Source organism: Gadus morhua, chromosome 4 (genome assembly GCF_902167405.1).
Source record: "Gadus morhua chromosome 4, gadMor3.0, whole genome shotgun sequence".
Classification (NCBI taxonomy): domain Eukaryota; kingdom Metazoa; phylum Chordata; class Actinopteri; order Gadiformes; family Gadidae; genus Gadus; species Gadus morhua.
Window position 1 is genome coordinate 21,246,007 of NC_044051.1, and position 13,672 is coordinate 21,259,678.

Sequence of the window (13,672 nt, forward strand, 5' to 3'; positions counted from 1 at the left end):
AAAAAAACAAAATACTGCCGGGCCTCAGCATAGTTCTCTATCCAATCTGAACTAAACCCTGTCATCCCCAAAAAGGTCATCATGTGTCTGACTGTTTCCGGTTTGGGTGCTTTACCAATCCCTTCCAGCTGACTGGGAGCTATGGTTTTAGTTTGATGTGCTACCAACCTGCCTGGATATTCAACCTCTGTCTGACAGTATTGTAATTTCTTCTCTGACACCTTACGTCCGCCTTTATCCAATTTTCTTAATACAGCCATGAAGTCCTCGTGACATTGTTCCATTGTGGGGGAACATATCAGAAGATCATCCACATACTGTATCAGAGTTCCATGCAATTCTAATTCCTCCAAATCATTCTTCAGCCCTTGATTAAACAAATGCGGGGAATGTTTGAATCCTTGTGGCATCCTTGTGTATGTGTATTGTTTACCTTTATACGTGAATGCAAATAGATATCTGCTTTCCTCCGCAAGCGGCACACTGAAAAATGCTCCACATAAGTCAATTACTGTAAAGTATTTAGCATCTGGAGGGATGTTGGTCAGCAGCGTGTTTGGATTTGGAACTTCTGCATGCATATCTTCAACAACATCATTTACAGCTCGTAGATCATGCACCAGCCGCCATTTTTCTTTGTCAGCTTTTAACACTGGAAGCAGAGGAGTGTTACAGTTGCTTTTGGTCTCTATTAGTACTCCTGCTGTTATTAGACCTTCTATGGTAGAGGCTATTCCTATCTCAGCCGCTGGTTTCATGTAATACTGTCTTCGCCATGGTAGCTTAAAGGCCCACTATGCAACTTTTTTAGCCCAAATTACATTAAGTATGCAGGTTGAGAGTTATGCTGATGGTTCTGCATCCATTTCTGGGTCGATTGGTGGGTGCGTCATTTTCCCATGTGGCTTCTACAGTGAAAAAGCGCATATGCAACTTGATGTGTTCGGACCGAGCGCTTCCGGATGTGACGCGGCGGAAGTATCCTCGAAAATGTAGTCAGATTGTAGTTTCGAAAATGCTTTACGGCACAGACACACACCCAAACATGACACCGGCTAGATATAAACAGCCAGTTGCGAGGCAATTTGGCTTGATTTACCTTAATATAACAGGCTAGGAGTCATTGCGATGGTTCCATTATACATTTTTGTTCGATTGTTCGTTGTTTCAACTCCCCCTTGCGCATCTTGGCGGAGAAAATGAATATGTTTTCTACCATTAGATATACAGGCCTAATAATAATCATAGTTTACCATAGAATATAATCATTAATTTCTACCACACCACCACAGACCGAATAGCTTCTCTCGTATCCCCCTCCATTGTCTCTGACTACAACTGAAACTGGCGCGCGACCTAGACGTCATCGTTCTCAGCCACTCCCTCTGTTCGCTGATTGGACCGCCAGAAATCTGGTTTCCATGGAACGCGTTCATATTTAGCAGACCCAGACCTAGTACTGAAGTTAAATGAAAATTGAGCGGAAGTAGTTGGGTGGGCGGTGCCAGGCTAAGCAACACCAAGGACCAGATAAAAACAAGCAATTCTAATTCACAGAATATACACATTCATAGGGAAACAAGCTCTTGTTAAAACGTTAAAAAGTGTGTCGCGTTGTGAGGCAGCACCTGCCAAGTCCAACATGCCCCCCCACAGTCAGCAGCTGCTGCTCTTGGTCTTCCCAGAGCTGTCAGAGCTGTATGTACTCTTCTTGGACTTCTTGGAGTTCTTGAGTGCATTGAAGGACACGCGCATGCGCTCTGCCTTGCGCTGGCTGCGGCAGATGAGTGTGTTTCGTACGTGTTCGCGGAAGTCCTCCGAGATAAAGTAGTAGACGAAGGGGTCGATGCAGCTGTTGAGGCTGGCCAGGCACAGGGTGATGATGTAGAAGCCGTAGCCGTTGTTGGTCCTCTGGGCCAGCAGGAGGCCGTAGTGCACAAGCAGCATGATGTTACTGGGACTGAAGCACACCAGGAACATGACCAGCACGGTGATGATCAGCAGCACCGACTTGCGTCGTTTCTTGGCGATGGCCTCGTCTGTCATGGAGCTCCACAGGGCCTTGAGCATCAGCACGTAGGCCACCACGCACACCGCCGCCGGAACTATGAATCCCAGGATGCCCATGGTCAGGAAGTAGCCGGCCGCCAACTCCCTCTGGTTATGAAGGGTGACGTCATGGCACGTAACGATGTCCATGTTGCTGACCCTCACCGTCTGGTCGTACAGGAAGAGGGGCGTGGTTAGGACCCAGACCGCCAGCCAGATCAACACAGAGACGGCCATGCTCACAGTGTTGTCCTTTCGTTGCCGGGACAATGGCTGGATGACACCCCAGTAGCGCTGAATGCTGATGCAGGCAATGAAGGCGGTGGAGCAGTACATGTTGGCGTAGAAGAACCCCACCAGGACCTTGCACAGACCCTCACCGTAGATCCAGTTATTGCCGTTTAAGTGGTAGGCGATCTTCAGAGGGATCCAGATGACAAAGAGCAGGTCACACAGCGCCAGGTTGGCCATGAAGATGGAGGACGGGTTCTTCTTCTTTGTCCGGAATAGAAACACCCAGAGGGCCAGAGCGTTGGCAGGCAGACCCACGACAAATACGATGATGTAGACGATGGGGAGGAAGACTGTGGTCAGCGGACTCTTCAAAACCGATCCATCTCCGACGCTGATGGTCACACTTCTGACGCTGATGTTCACACTTCCGACGCTGATATTCACACTTCGGACGCTGATATTCACACTTCTGTCGTTTGCATTCTTCTTTCCCGAGTCGCTGATGCTCACATGTGCTGTCCCCTTCACCTCTTCCCCTTTAAAGCCTCGATCGTCGTCTGGAAAGAAATACAAAGAAAGTATTGCTGTGTCCAACTGAAAGTTCCACTTTAAAACACATATTCAATGCCTCAGGTAAACTTTAACTTTTTAGGTGAATGCGCCTTCCACCATCCTTCACCTAGAGACTCTATTCTAATTTTAAAATATTTAGATTAGCTTGGAATCGTAAAAAAAACTTTTTTACTTTTTAAATATAAATTCTTACATTGGAAGACAATGGGAGGACGGTGGAGCTGTCACGCCAAATTTGTACCGGGTGCCAAATTTGTACCGGGCACGTCATCAGTTGTCCGTTGCCAGGCAACGGACAACTGATTACGTAAGGGTTGTCTGTTGCCGGGCAGGTTTCAAAAAACATTCGCGCTCATGTTGCCAAAGACGAAATAACATAATACAGAAAACGGATCGCTAGATAACACATGTTTTTACTTTATATTTGTATTGTATTTAATTGTTTAATCAAATTTAGCAAGTAAACTGAGTGTTTAAAGCAGGTCAAGGACGAAATAGCACAATACAGATAACGGATCGCTAGATAACACTTGTTTTGAACGAGCTTGAAGGTTCGCGAATGTTCGTGAACCTTTCACGTCATTCGACGTGATCGTCCGTTGCCAGGCAACGGACGACGCGATCATCTGTTGCCAGGCAGGTTTGGAAGGGATTACGTATGGATGACGTGCCCGGTACAAATTTGGCACCCGGTACAAATTTGGCGTGACAGAGCCGTCCCCCCATTCTCTGACACTTCAAACTTCGTAACTTGGTCATTTAAAAAAATCGAACCTTCATTCAAACATTTAACAAATCAACACACTTGTATCTTCATGTATATCAAACAGATTTTCGATTACATTTTTCCGAATCACAGTTTAACTTTGTACATTTTCAGTTGGTCTCATTCTGTTGAGGCTCGAAAATGAGGACGTTGAAGATAGTTGACGCTCTAGCTAGCCCAAGGTGGCTTTCACAAAAGCTAACCATTTTGGACGTCGAAGAGCCTAAACAACCTCAATATTTAAAATAGAAACACAATGTCAAGCTTAAACTGTTACGTTATTTCTTATTACACTGGCGCTAAAATGATTAATCGATTGGAAACATGATTGTTTTATATTGGGCGGTTGTCTGTGGGGACACCCGTTTATATGGCTAGAGGCTAGGTGCTTTCTACGTATGCGGTTTACTCCCGGTAGAAGCTACATGCTAACAACAATGCTTAAAGTATATTTTTTCACATCATGCTATCAACACAAACGATATTCCATGTGAAAGCTAAGCCCCAGAGGAATAAGCCTCATCATTTTGTGAGCTTATTTCGATGTAAAGGAATAAGGCCAATAACAGCAGTTTCCAATTTACCACCACACACACACACACACACACACACACACACACACACACACACACACACACACACACACACACACACACACACACACAGAGAACAGCTCAGCTTTTCCATAATTTGTCTCAAATGTATTCAAACATGATCACTTCAGATATTTGTTGAACTCTTCACTTTATTTGTTCTCAACCTTTTTAAATTGTTTAAATGGTGTGCATGTTTACATTGTTTTTCTCCATTTAGACTCTGTTCAAACTCCTTCACTTGATTTTTAGCCATTTAACATTTCTTTACGTCTTAAACTATGTGGCTTAAAACATATTTTTCAACCACACTTTGCACTACAGCATTGCCCGCATTTTCTGCAGGAAATGCATTTTATATTTGCATCAGTGGCTTTAAGGAGGAAATACAGGTTTTAGCAAGATCGTTTTCAGATCGCTCTTAAGTCAACAGATGGCAACAAAAGGTGTGTAGAATGGCCCATAACAGCGTTTCACAAAATTAAGGGGTCAGGCACATCAAAGCACGGAAATGTAACACACACCAAGTTGTAGGAAATAATTATTTTTAAAAAAGCTCACACACAATATTTGTATTGGCTTGAAGCAAGAAATGGCATTAAGTTAAGGTCAACAGTATCTTAAACAGTTATATTTCACACAGAGGGTTCCACGAGAGAACTACTGAATATCTTGTCGGAAGAATTTATAAATATTTATATGATCTCAAAGTCATAATAACCTTTCTATGAAGGACTCCGGATTGGAGCTTGGTCTGATCCCTGCCCCACACCTAATATAGACCTCTGAAGAATAAGTTCCGCCTCCACGGCTCCCGTTTCCCTCGGTCAAATGTCTATGGGAAATAACATGGTGTTTTTGAATGATAGCACATAACAAACCCTGTAGGAGGCGAAGAAGTAAAAGCTGCACCACATTTTGAACTACACACTTTTTCCATCTAGTTTCCACTGGGGTTTTGAATTGTCTGTGCCGTTAAAGTAGTTAACTATTATGAAGAAGCATTACTGTTCTGGTCAAGGTCATGCAAAATAAAGCTATGAGAACACATGAGACTTCGAATCGACTCTGATTCCTCTGTATCATAATTCAATTCATTATCTGTTTTTCTAATATTTTTCCAGCATGTAAAATATATATTATCATATATAGTATATATTACTATTATGAGCTACAATCTGCAATCAATCGAATATCTCAACAATATCTCCATAACAGCAAACAAACTCTTATCACGTTAAAACCAAAAAGTTAAGTCGTTGATAAAAGAGGCTGAACTGAAACTGAAATCACGTGTGAAATGACCATAAGGGTTGTCTGTTGCCGGGCAGGTTTCAAAAAACATTCGCGCTCATGTTGCCAAAGACGAAATAACATAATACAGAAAACGGATCGCTAGATAACACTTGTTTTTACTTTATATTTGTATTGTATTTAATTGTTTAATCAAATTTAGCAAGTAAACTGAGTGTTTAAAGCAGGTCAAGGACGAAATAGCACAATACAGATAACGGATCGCTAGATAACACTTGTTTTGAACGAGCTTGAAGGTTCGCGAATGTTCGTGAACCTTTCACGTCATTCGACGTGATCGTCCGTTGCCAGGCAACGGACGACGCGATCATCTGTTGCCAGGCAGGTTTGGAAGGGATTACGTATGGATGACGTGCCCGGTACAAATTTGGCACCCGGTACAAATTTGGCGTGACAGAGCCGTCCCCCCATTCTCTGACACTTCAAACTTCGTAACTTGGTCATTTAAAAAAATCGAACCTTCATTCAAACATTTAACAAATCAACACACTTGTATCTTCATGTATATCAAACAGATTTTCGATTACATTTTTCCGAATCACAGTTTAACTTTGTACATTTTCAGTTGGTCTCATTCTGTTGAGGCTCGAAAATGAGGACGTTGAAGATAGTTGACGCTCTAGCTAGCCCAAGGTGGCTTTCACAAAAGCTAACCATTTTGGACGTCGAAGAGCCTAAACAACCTCAATATTTAAAATAGAAACACAATGTCAAGCTTAAACTGTTACGTTATTTCTTATTACACTGGCGCTAAAATGATTAATCGATTGGAAACATGATTGTTTTATATTGGGCGGTTGTCTGTGGGGACACCCGTTTATATGGCTAGAGGCTAGGTGCTTTCTACGTATGCGGTTTACTCCCGGTAGAAGCTACATGCTAACAACAATGCTTAAAGTATATTTTTTCACATCATGCTATCAACACAAACGATATTCCATGTGAAAGCTAAGCCCCAGAGGAATAAGCCTCATCATTTTGTGAGCTTATTTCGATGTAAAGGAATAAGGCCAATAACAGCAGTTTCCAATTTACCACCACACACACACACACACACACACACACACACACACACACACACACACACACACACACACACACACACACACACACACACACAGAGAACAGCTCAGCTTTTCCATAATTTGTCTCAAATGTATTCAAACATGATCACTTCAGATATTTGTTGAACTCTTCACTTTATTTGTTCTCAACCTTTTTAAATTGTTTAAATGGTGTGCATGTTTACATTGTTTTTCTCCATTTAGACTCTGTTCAAACTCCTTCACTTGATTTTTAGCCATTTAACATTTCTTTACGTCTTAAACTATGTGGCTTAAAACATATTTTTCAACCACACTTTGCACTACAGCATTGCCCGCATTTTCTGCAGGAAATGCATTTTATATTTGCATCAGTGGCTTTAAGGAGGAAATACAGGTTTTAGCAAGATCGTTTTCAGATCGCTCTTAAGTCAACAGATGGCAACAAAAGGTGTGTAGAATGGCCCATAACAGCGTTTCACAAAATTAAGGGGTCAGGCACATCAAAGCACGGAAATGTAACACACACCAAGTTGTAGGAAATAATTATTTTTAAAAAAGCTCACACACAATATTTGTATTGGCTTGAAGCAAGAAATGGCATTAAGTTAAGGTCAACAGTATCTTAAACAGTTATATTTCACACAGAGGGTTCCACGAGAGAACTACTGAATATCTTGTTGGAAGAATTTATAAATATTTATATGATCTCAAAGTCATAATAACCTTTCTATGAAGGACTCCGGATTGGAGCTTGGTCTGATCCCTGCCCCACACCTAATATAGACCTCTGAAGAATAAGTTCCGCCTCCACGGCTCCCGTTTCCCTCGGTCAAATGTCTATGGGAAATAACATGGTGTTTTTGAATGATAGCACATAACAAACCCTGTAGGAGGCGAAGAAGTAAAAGCTGCACCACATTTTGAACTACACACTTTTTCCATCTAGTTTCCACTGGGGTTTTGAATTGTCTGTGCCGTTAAAGTAGTTAACTATTATGAAGAAGCATTACTGTTCTGGTCAAGGTCATGCAAAATAAAGCTATGAGAACACATGAGACTTCGAATCGACTCTGATTCCTCTGTATCATAATTCAATTCATTATCTGTTTTTCTAATATTTTTCCAGCATGTAAAATATATATTATCATATACAGTATATATTACTATTATGAGCTACAATCTGCAATCAATCGAATATCTCAACAATATCTCCATAACAGCAAACAAACTCTTATCACGTTAAAACCAAAAAGTTAAGTCGTTGATAAAAGAGGCTGAACTGAAACTGAAATCACGTGTGAAATGACCATCATGTTATGTTTTGACTGGTTGCAAGCAAGGACATCTAATGGTGTGTTCCAGATGACTCGGCCACAAGCCTTTCGAGTTGCATTTTTGACATAATTTTTCCTGTCTGGTAGCATTTATAGCGTTCCCGTTAGTCTTTGCGATTATGTCATGTAATTGTAATTTTTATTGTTAGCTACATTAGCATCTTTAGCAAAACCATTTCGAAAACAAACAACACAACTTAACATTGTATTGCACACGCAGCAACACTGTGCAACGCATACATTTGTGACCGGAATAAAGTAGCAATGTAATCAAGTGTGTAAGAGTATTTAAAATCTACATTAAAATGACGAATGTTGTACAAATGCAAAGAAAATAAATATCTTCATGGCCGCAGCCATTTTTTTTGTCGAGTCGCCTCACTGAACTCGGTATAATTTCGAGGGGGACAGACTAAAAGGGGGCGTGCCTCCATGCAATGCCGAAAGAAAGCTGGGAGATTTTCCCACTCGCAATTTGGAAGCCTGGTGTCCGAGGCATATGGAACACACCATAACTCCCTCTTCCCTAACAAGTATGACGTATGAATTCAGCGCAGATCGGCACTAGCTCCCGGTTAGCATTCAGGGTTGCCAACTTTGGCTGGAGTGAAGGCCGATATATGCTCTGTTTTAGACGTAACGCGTAAGCACGTAAGATACATAACCCCCCCTTGCGCGGTAAAATATCCCCCCTTACGTGCTTAATTGCGTCGGCCCAAATTCCTGACTATGCGACTAAAACACTACGGCCCTACGCAGCTCGCAAAGACTGTGATTGGCCAGCTAACCACATCCTTTCAGGAGTCTCACATTTCCGGTTTTACAGCATAATAGCGCCATTTTTAAAAGGCCGTGACAGAAGCGAATGAAGAATTTTGAAGAAGGAGAAGAAGAAAACACAAGAACGAATTATGATAATTATAAACAGTACCGCGGGAAGTAGGGGTGCCGGGGGTGCTGGGGGTGCTGCCCTGTCTGAGGCCCTGTCTTATCACAGAAAACGATTATTTCTAAAAACTCCGGCCAAAGTGGAGATTTCTGAAAACGCTGGTTATGTGTTGTGTCAACGGGGAGAAACGGGATTTTAGGTTCTGAAGCGTCACATTATGCACCAGGAAATGCTTAACGTCATGTGAGCGCCCGCTGTACCGTATTGGTCCGAATATAAACACAAACCCGACCTATGTTTGGAAAAAAGATTTGAAGACCAGATCTTGTTTTTATAAATAAATAAATTGTATTCATTGAAATAATATACGAAAATTAAAAAGGCATAGAATAAAACACTGCATTGCCACTAAACAGTAGTGCAAATAGGCCGTACTGATGTGTACACAAAAGACTATTCCTGACACTCCTCTGCCCCGCTGTGGTCGCTCCGCACTGTTTCGGCCCGTGGCAAAGCGGGTCATAGTCGCTGCTGTCCAAGGCATTTCGAGATTTATTTAATGCTCATATGACCTAGTGCTGAAAAAAAGTTATATGAAAAAGTGTGAGGGGAGCGGTGGCGCGCTAAACTTGTTCTGTGAGCAGCTGGATGTGAACCATGGTGTGAACACAACGATCGATTTTCGACTGTGCGCGCATGCACTGGTGTAATTGAGCTGCGCTGCTATATATCTTTTTTATCAATGTAGCGAGTTGTGAGTCTAGGCCAGGCTGAGTTTTTTTTTCCAGCACCCCCTGCTGAGAATACGTTTCCGCGGCTATGATTATAAATATAAACAAGCCAGCGATTTCCACTTCCACGCCCACAGATTCGTTCGTTGCTCCCCCTACTGTTCTGGCGGAGAATCCCCTTGCAACACGCGCAATCCTTAAGGATCCTTAAGGAACCTTAAATCAAAACCTGTCTAAAACAAGTCCCTTGTGTAAATTACGTGCTTACGTCTCTGCGTCTAAAACGACCCTAAATAGGCCTTGAGACTGCAAAATTTCAGTGCGCGCATGTGCGCGTGCCGAAGATTCTTGATATCCCTATTCCTCAAAACAGTCCTTGTTCAAGTATTATAAATTGTTGACGTAGGACATTCAAAATGTGTTTAGATATTTTTTAATTGTGCATTAATTGCACATTCCCGTCACTGGGAATTATACTTGAAGAAAATACTTTTGTTTTGAGAATTTTTTCCTCTTATGGGGAAAACATTTTCGTGATGTCGGCATGACGTCTTAAGACGTGTTATGCAATTTAGGCACATTGTTTTCCTCTCGCCTTCTATAGTTCTCCTTCTGCCTGCCTGCCTGCCCGTTATCGAACCTCCGCCTGCCTGACTACCCGCCTCGCTTGTACCAAAAAATCCTGTTGCCCTTACCCTGTCTCCAGCTCCCTGTGTCCAGCACTTGGGTCCCCACGTTCTGTTCCTTAACACCCGTTGCTAATAGGTCAGCCGTGCATCGCTCCATGCGCGTGTTAAATACAATTTCCCTCCTTTTAGTTCATAGTTACCATGCCGAAATACTTTATCAACTAAAGTGAGTTAAAAGCGATCCGGTTTAGTTGACTTTCTTCAAGAACACGACAGACGCTCTGATGATTCTACTTCTGTACATCAACTGGGGCCAGATTTTGATAACAGAGTGAAAACGCTCGTAGCTAACGAGGACTCCAGGGGTACTCGTAGGATGCTAAGAGCATCGTTAGCCTACTATAGCGTCAGTGGCTTCACTAGCGGACACTCCGTGTATTGTATGCGTTTTATGAAAACACATCCAATACCACGGAAAGACCAGCTGACGCAATTTCGCAACCAAAAGCAGTGGTTACCGCCGATATATTACTACTGTTAGATTTAAACATCAAAGATCGAGACATGTTGTCTCCCTCTGATTTTAATTCAACCATCGTGGTTAAAATGTCTTCATATTGATCAATGACAGAAGACATAGGCTACTGTAGAAATGCATCATGCTGAGAACAGCGGGTGTCGGAGAATTTCTGCAGGCGTTTTTTGTTGCGGTTGTTTGCATTAAGCACTGTAGGCGCTTCGGTGAGGCTGTGTGGAAGTTCACTATTTATCGGACCGTGTCTAGACTGTAACGAACATCCCTGACAATAGTTAATCCCGTTTGTAGTCTATACTCAGACGTGAAATCATTATATCTTCATTCATAAAAAAAATTAAAACAATCGGGGGCATGCAATAATACAAATTATTCCAAAGAGGTCATAGACTCCGTGCACAGCCCCGCCAATTTACCAAGAAAGCGCGCGCCGTGACGAACGGGGGATTTGACCCCCTCGGTTTTACACAGGAAACTTGAGATAAGAAGGTGAAATTGCCGGCCGTGCCAAGCTGCGACCGAACCGGCTTGGCAGTGTAAAAAGACCTATAGCCTACTTCATCCTGCCCAACAATATGGGCCGGATCTAGACCAAGCTCTCCAAATCGGGTCAGCAATAGCCATGTGTCAATGTCTAGCCTCTGCGTTTGAATTATTGAACGTTGCATTTTCAATGTCTACAAACATTCTAGACTAGACAGTGTGCGCCAATCAATGACACCTTACGCGGAATCAGATGAAATCGGCTCCCTTTGTTGCGCAAAGCATGTTTCAGAAATCAGCACATTAAGATAAATGTAGTTGTCACACAAGCTATTTTAGATTTTTGTTAATATGGAATTATTTCAGGGGGGGAATTTCGTGAAAAAATGTACGCACACTGCATTCAGGATTAGGACTGATACATATGTCGGCCTAGGCCTAATCAATTGTGTTTTAATATCTTTAGCATTCATATTATTGCACTCTATCCTTTTTGTATGCTACTCTGCTGGCTTAAAATATCTCCCCATCAAGGCTGCTTTTGGCCTCGATGGGGAGATATTTTAACTAGGGCTGTAACGATACACCAACTCACGATTCGATTTGTATCACGATTTTTGACCCACGGTTCGATACATCCCACGATTTTTTTAAATCTAAAAAGCATTTTATTTAAACAACACTTATATAAGAATTAACTTAATGTAACATTTAATAACAAATAATTTGGAACACTGAACAGATTTGAACAGAAAGAATACTATTAAAGTATAGCTAAATTAATTAATAAATAACCAAAGATTGCAGTTGGAGGATGCTTGCAGGTAGGCAAAAACCCTCAACTAGTTTGGTTGGTTTAGTCAAATATCCTATTAGCGCTTCTTATTAGGCTATGTAGCTTAAATAATGACATAATTAGGCCGTATAGAATGCAACATGTTTAATAGCCTAACTTTCAGTAGATGGGAAAAAACATGAACGTCTATGAACGTCGGAGTTACGAGGCATAGCGTTACGAGTAGGGTAGGCCTATGTGTGTGCGCGAGAATGGCAGTGTGCGTGTGTGTGTGTGAGTGACGTCAGGTAGTGAGTGGACGAGCGAGGAGAGCGAGCGGTAGCGTGTGTGTCTAGTGAAGAAGCGAACGACTCTGGTAGAATAAAGTACCCATCCTGTCAATAATCGGTGGCCGCTTCATGCCGACCTATAAGCAGACAATTACAAACCTACGAACGTCGTGAGTGCAGTGAACGCGTGTTCATGTTGAGAGGAGTTTCGGGAAATCCTCCAAGGAAATTTACGATGGATCACAAGATCCATCGTGAGAATGATCGTACTAGCGTGGATCCATCGTTATCGGGAAATGGGGCCCAGGCTTTACAACAACAACACCTAGGATCAATGCGAATTAGAGAGGGATTTTGAGGTAATACAGAATGCGTACACAGAGGTTGCAGAAACTGTTTTAGGTAAACCCTGGAAGAAGAAGAAACCATGGATTAGCGAGGAATCATGGCAGCTAGTCGATCAGGGGGAAGCTACAATGAGATCTTAAGTAGGCTACTCGTTCAGAAAGGGTGAGGCTATCCCAGAAGCTTGGAAAAAAGGGTTCATCATAAAGCTGCCGAAGAAAGACAACCTAAAAGATTGTAAGAACTCAAGAGGCATAACACTGCTGCCAGTCTTTGGGAATATACTGGGACGAAATGTCATTGACAGAGTGAGGAATGGAGTTGACAAGAGACTGAGGAAGGAGCAGGCGTGCTATAGGCAAGGAAGAGGAAAAACAAACCAAGTCTTTATACTGAGAAACATCATAGAACAAGTAAACAGGTAAAGATTTTGCTGATGATGTGGCATTACTATCTTCCACAAGACAGCACATCCAAGACAAAACCACCAGAATGGATGAGGCAGCCAACAGGGTAGGGCTTAGAATCAACCTTGGAAAGACAAAATTCTTCAGAACCAAGAAGAAAAAACAGACAAGAATAAACATAAACATTGATGGGCAGGTAATCGAGGAGGTGGAAGAATTCACGCATGTTGGAGCAAAAGTTAGTAAAGAAGGAGGCGAATTGAAAGACCTACAGAACAGGCTTTCACAGGCAAGGGGGAACTTTATCAGACTAAAGAGGATTTGGAACTCAAACAGCATCTGGAGGAGAACTAAGTTAAGACTGTACAAGACCTTGGTGTTACCTGTCTTGCTGTATGGTTGCGAGAAATGGAAAATTAAGAGATGTGATGACAAATGAGTCGATGTGTTTCCCATAGGCCTACATGGACCAATGTGTGGCACAGCGCCACAGAATCAACACCGAGCGCCACTAATTGATTCCGCTTCTTTTTTCTTTTTGTGCGATTTTTAAATATAATTATCGTTCCGTTTATTCATCTCCTCATAGCACTCTTTCTCCCTGACATTCGCATTCATGCCAGTGGTGCACAGGTACACTTATATAAACAGCTGATTCGCCCGCTCCTCCTCTTAACGC

General features: G+C 42.2%; 1 protein-coding gene across 1 annotated transcript in view; it reads right to left on the minus strand.

Annotated features, from left to right (window-relative positions):
- Positions 1 to 1,348: 1,348 nt before the first annotated feature.
- Positions 1,349 to 13,672, minus strand: part of LOC115543105 (proteinase-activated receptor 2-like) — a 37,214-nt gene continuing 24,890 nt past the window's right edge. The window contains exon 2 of the mRNA XM_030355656.1: positions 1,349 to 2,840. Within this exon, the coding sequence (XP_030211516.1) occupies positions 1,657 to 2,840 (1,184 nt within the window). The 3' untranslated portion in view covers positions 1,349 to 1,656. The remainder of the gene's footprint in view (positions 2,841 to 13,672) is intronic.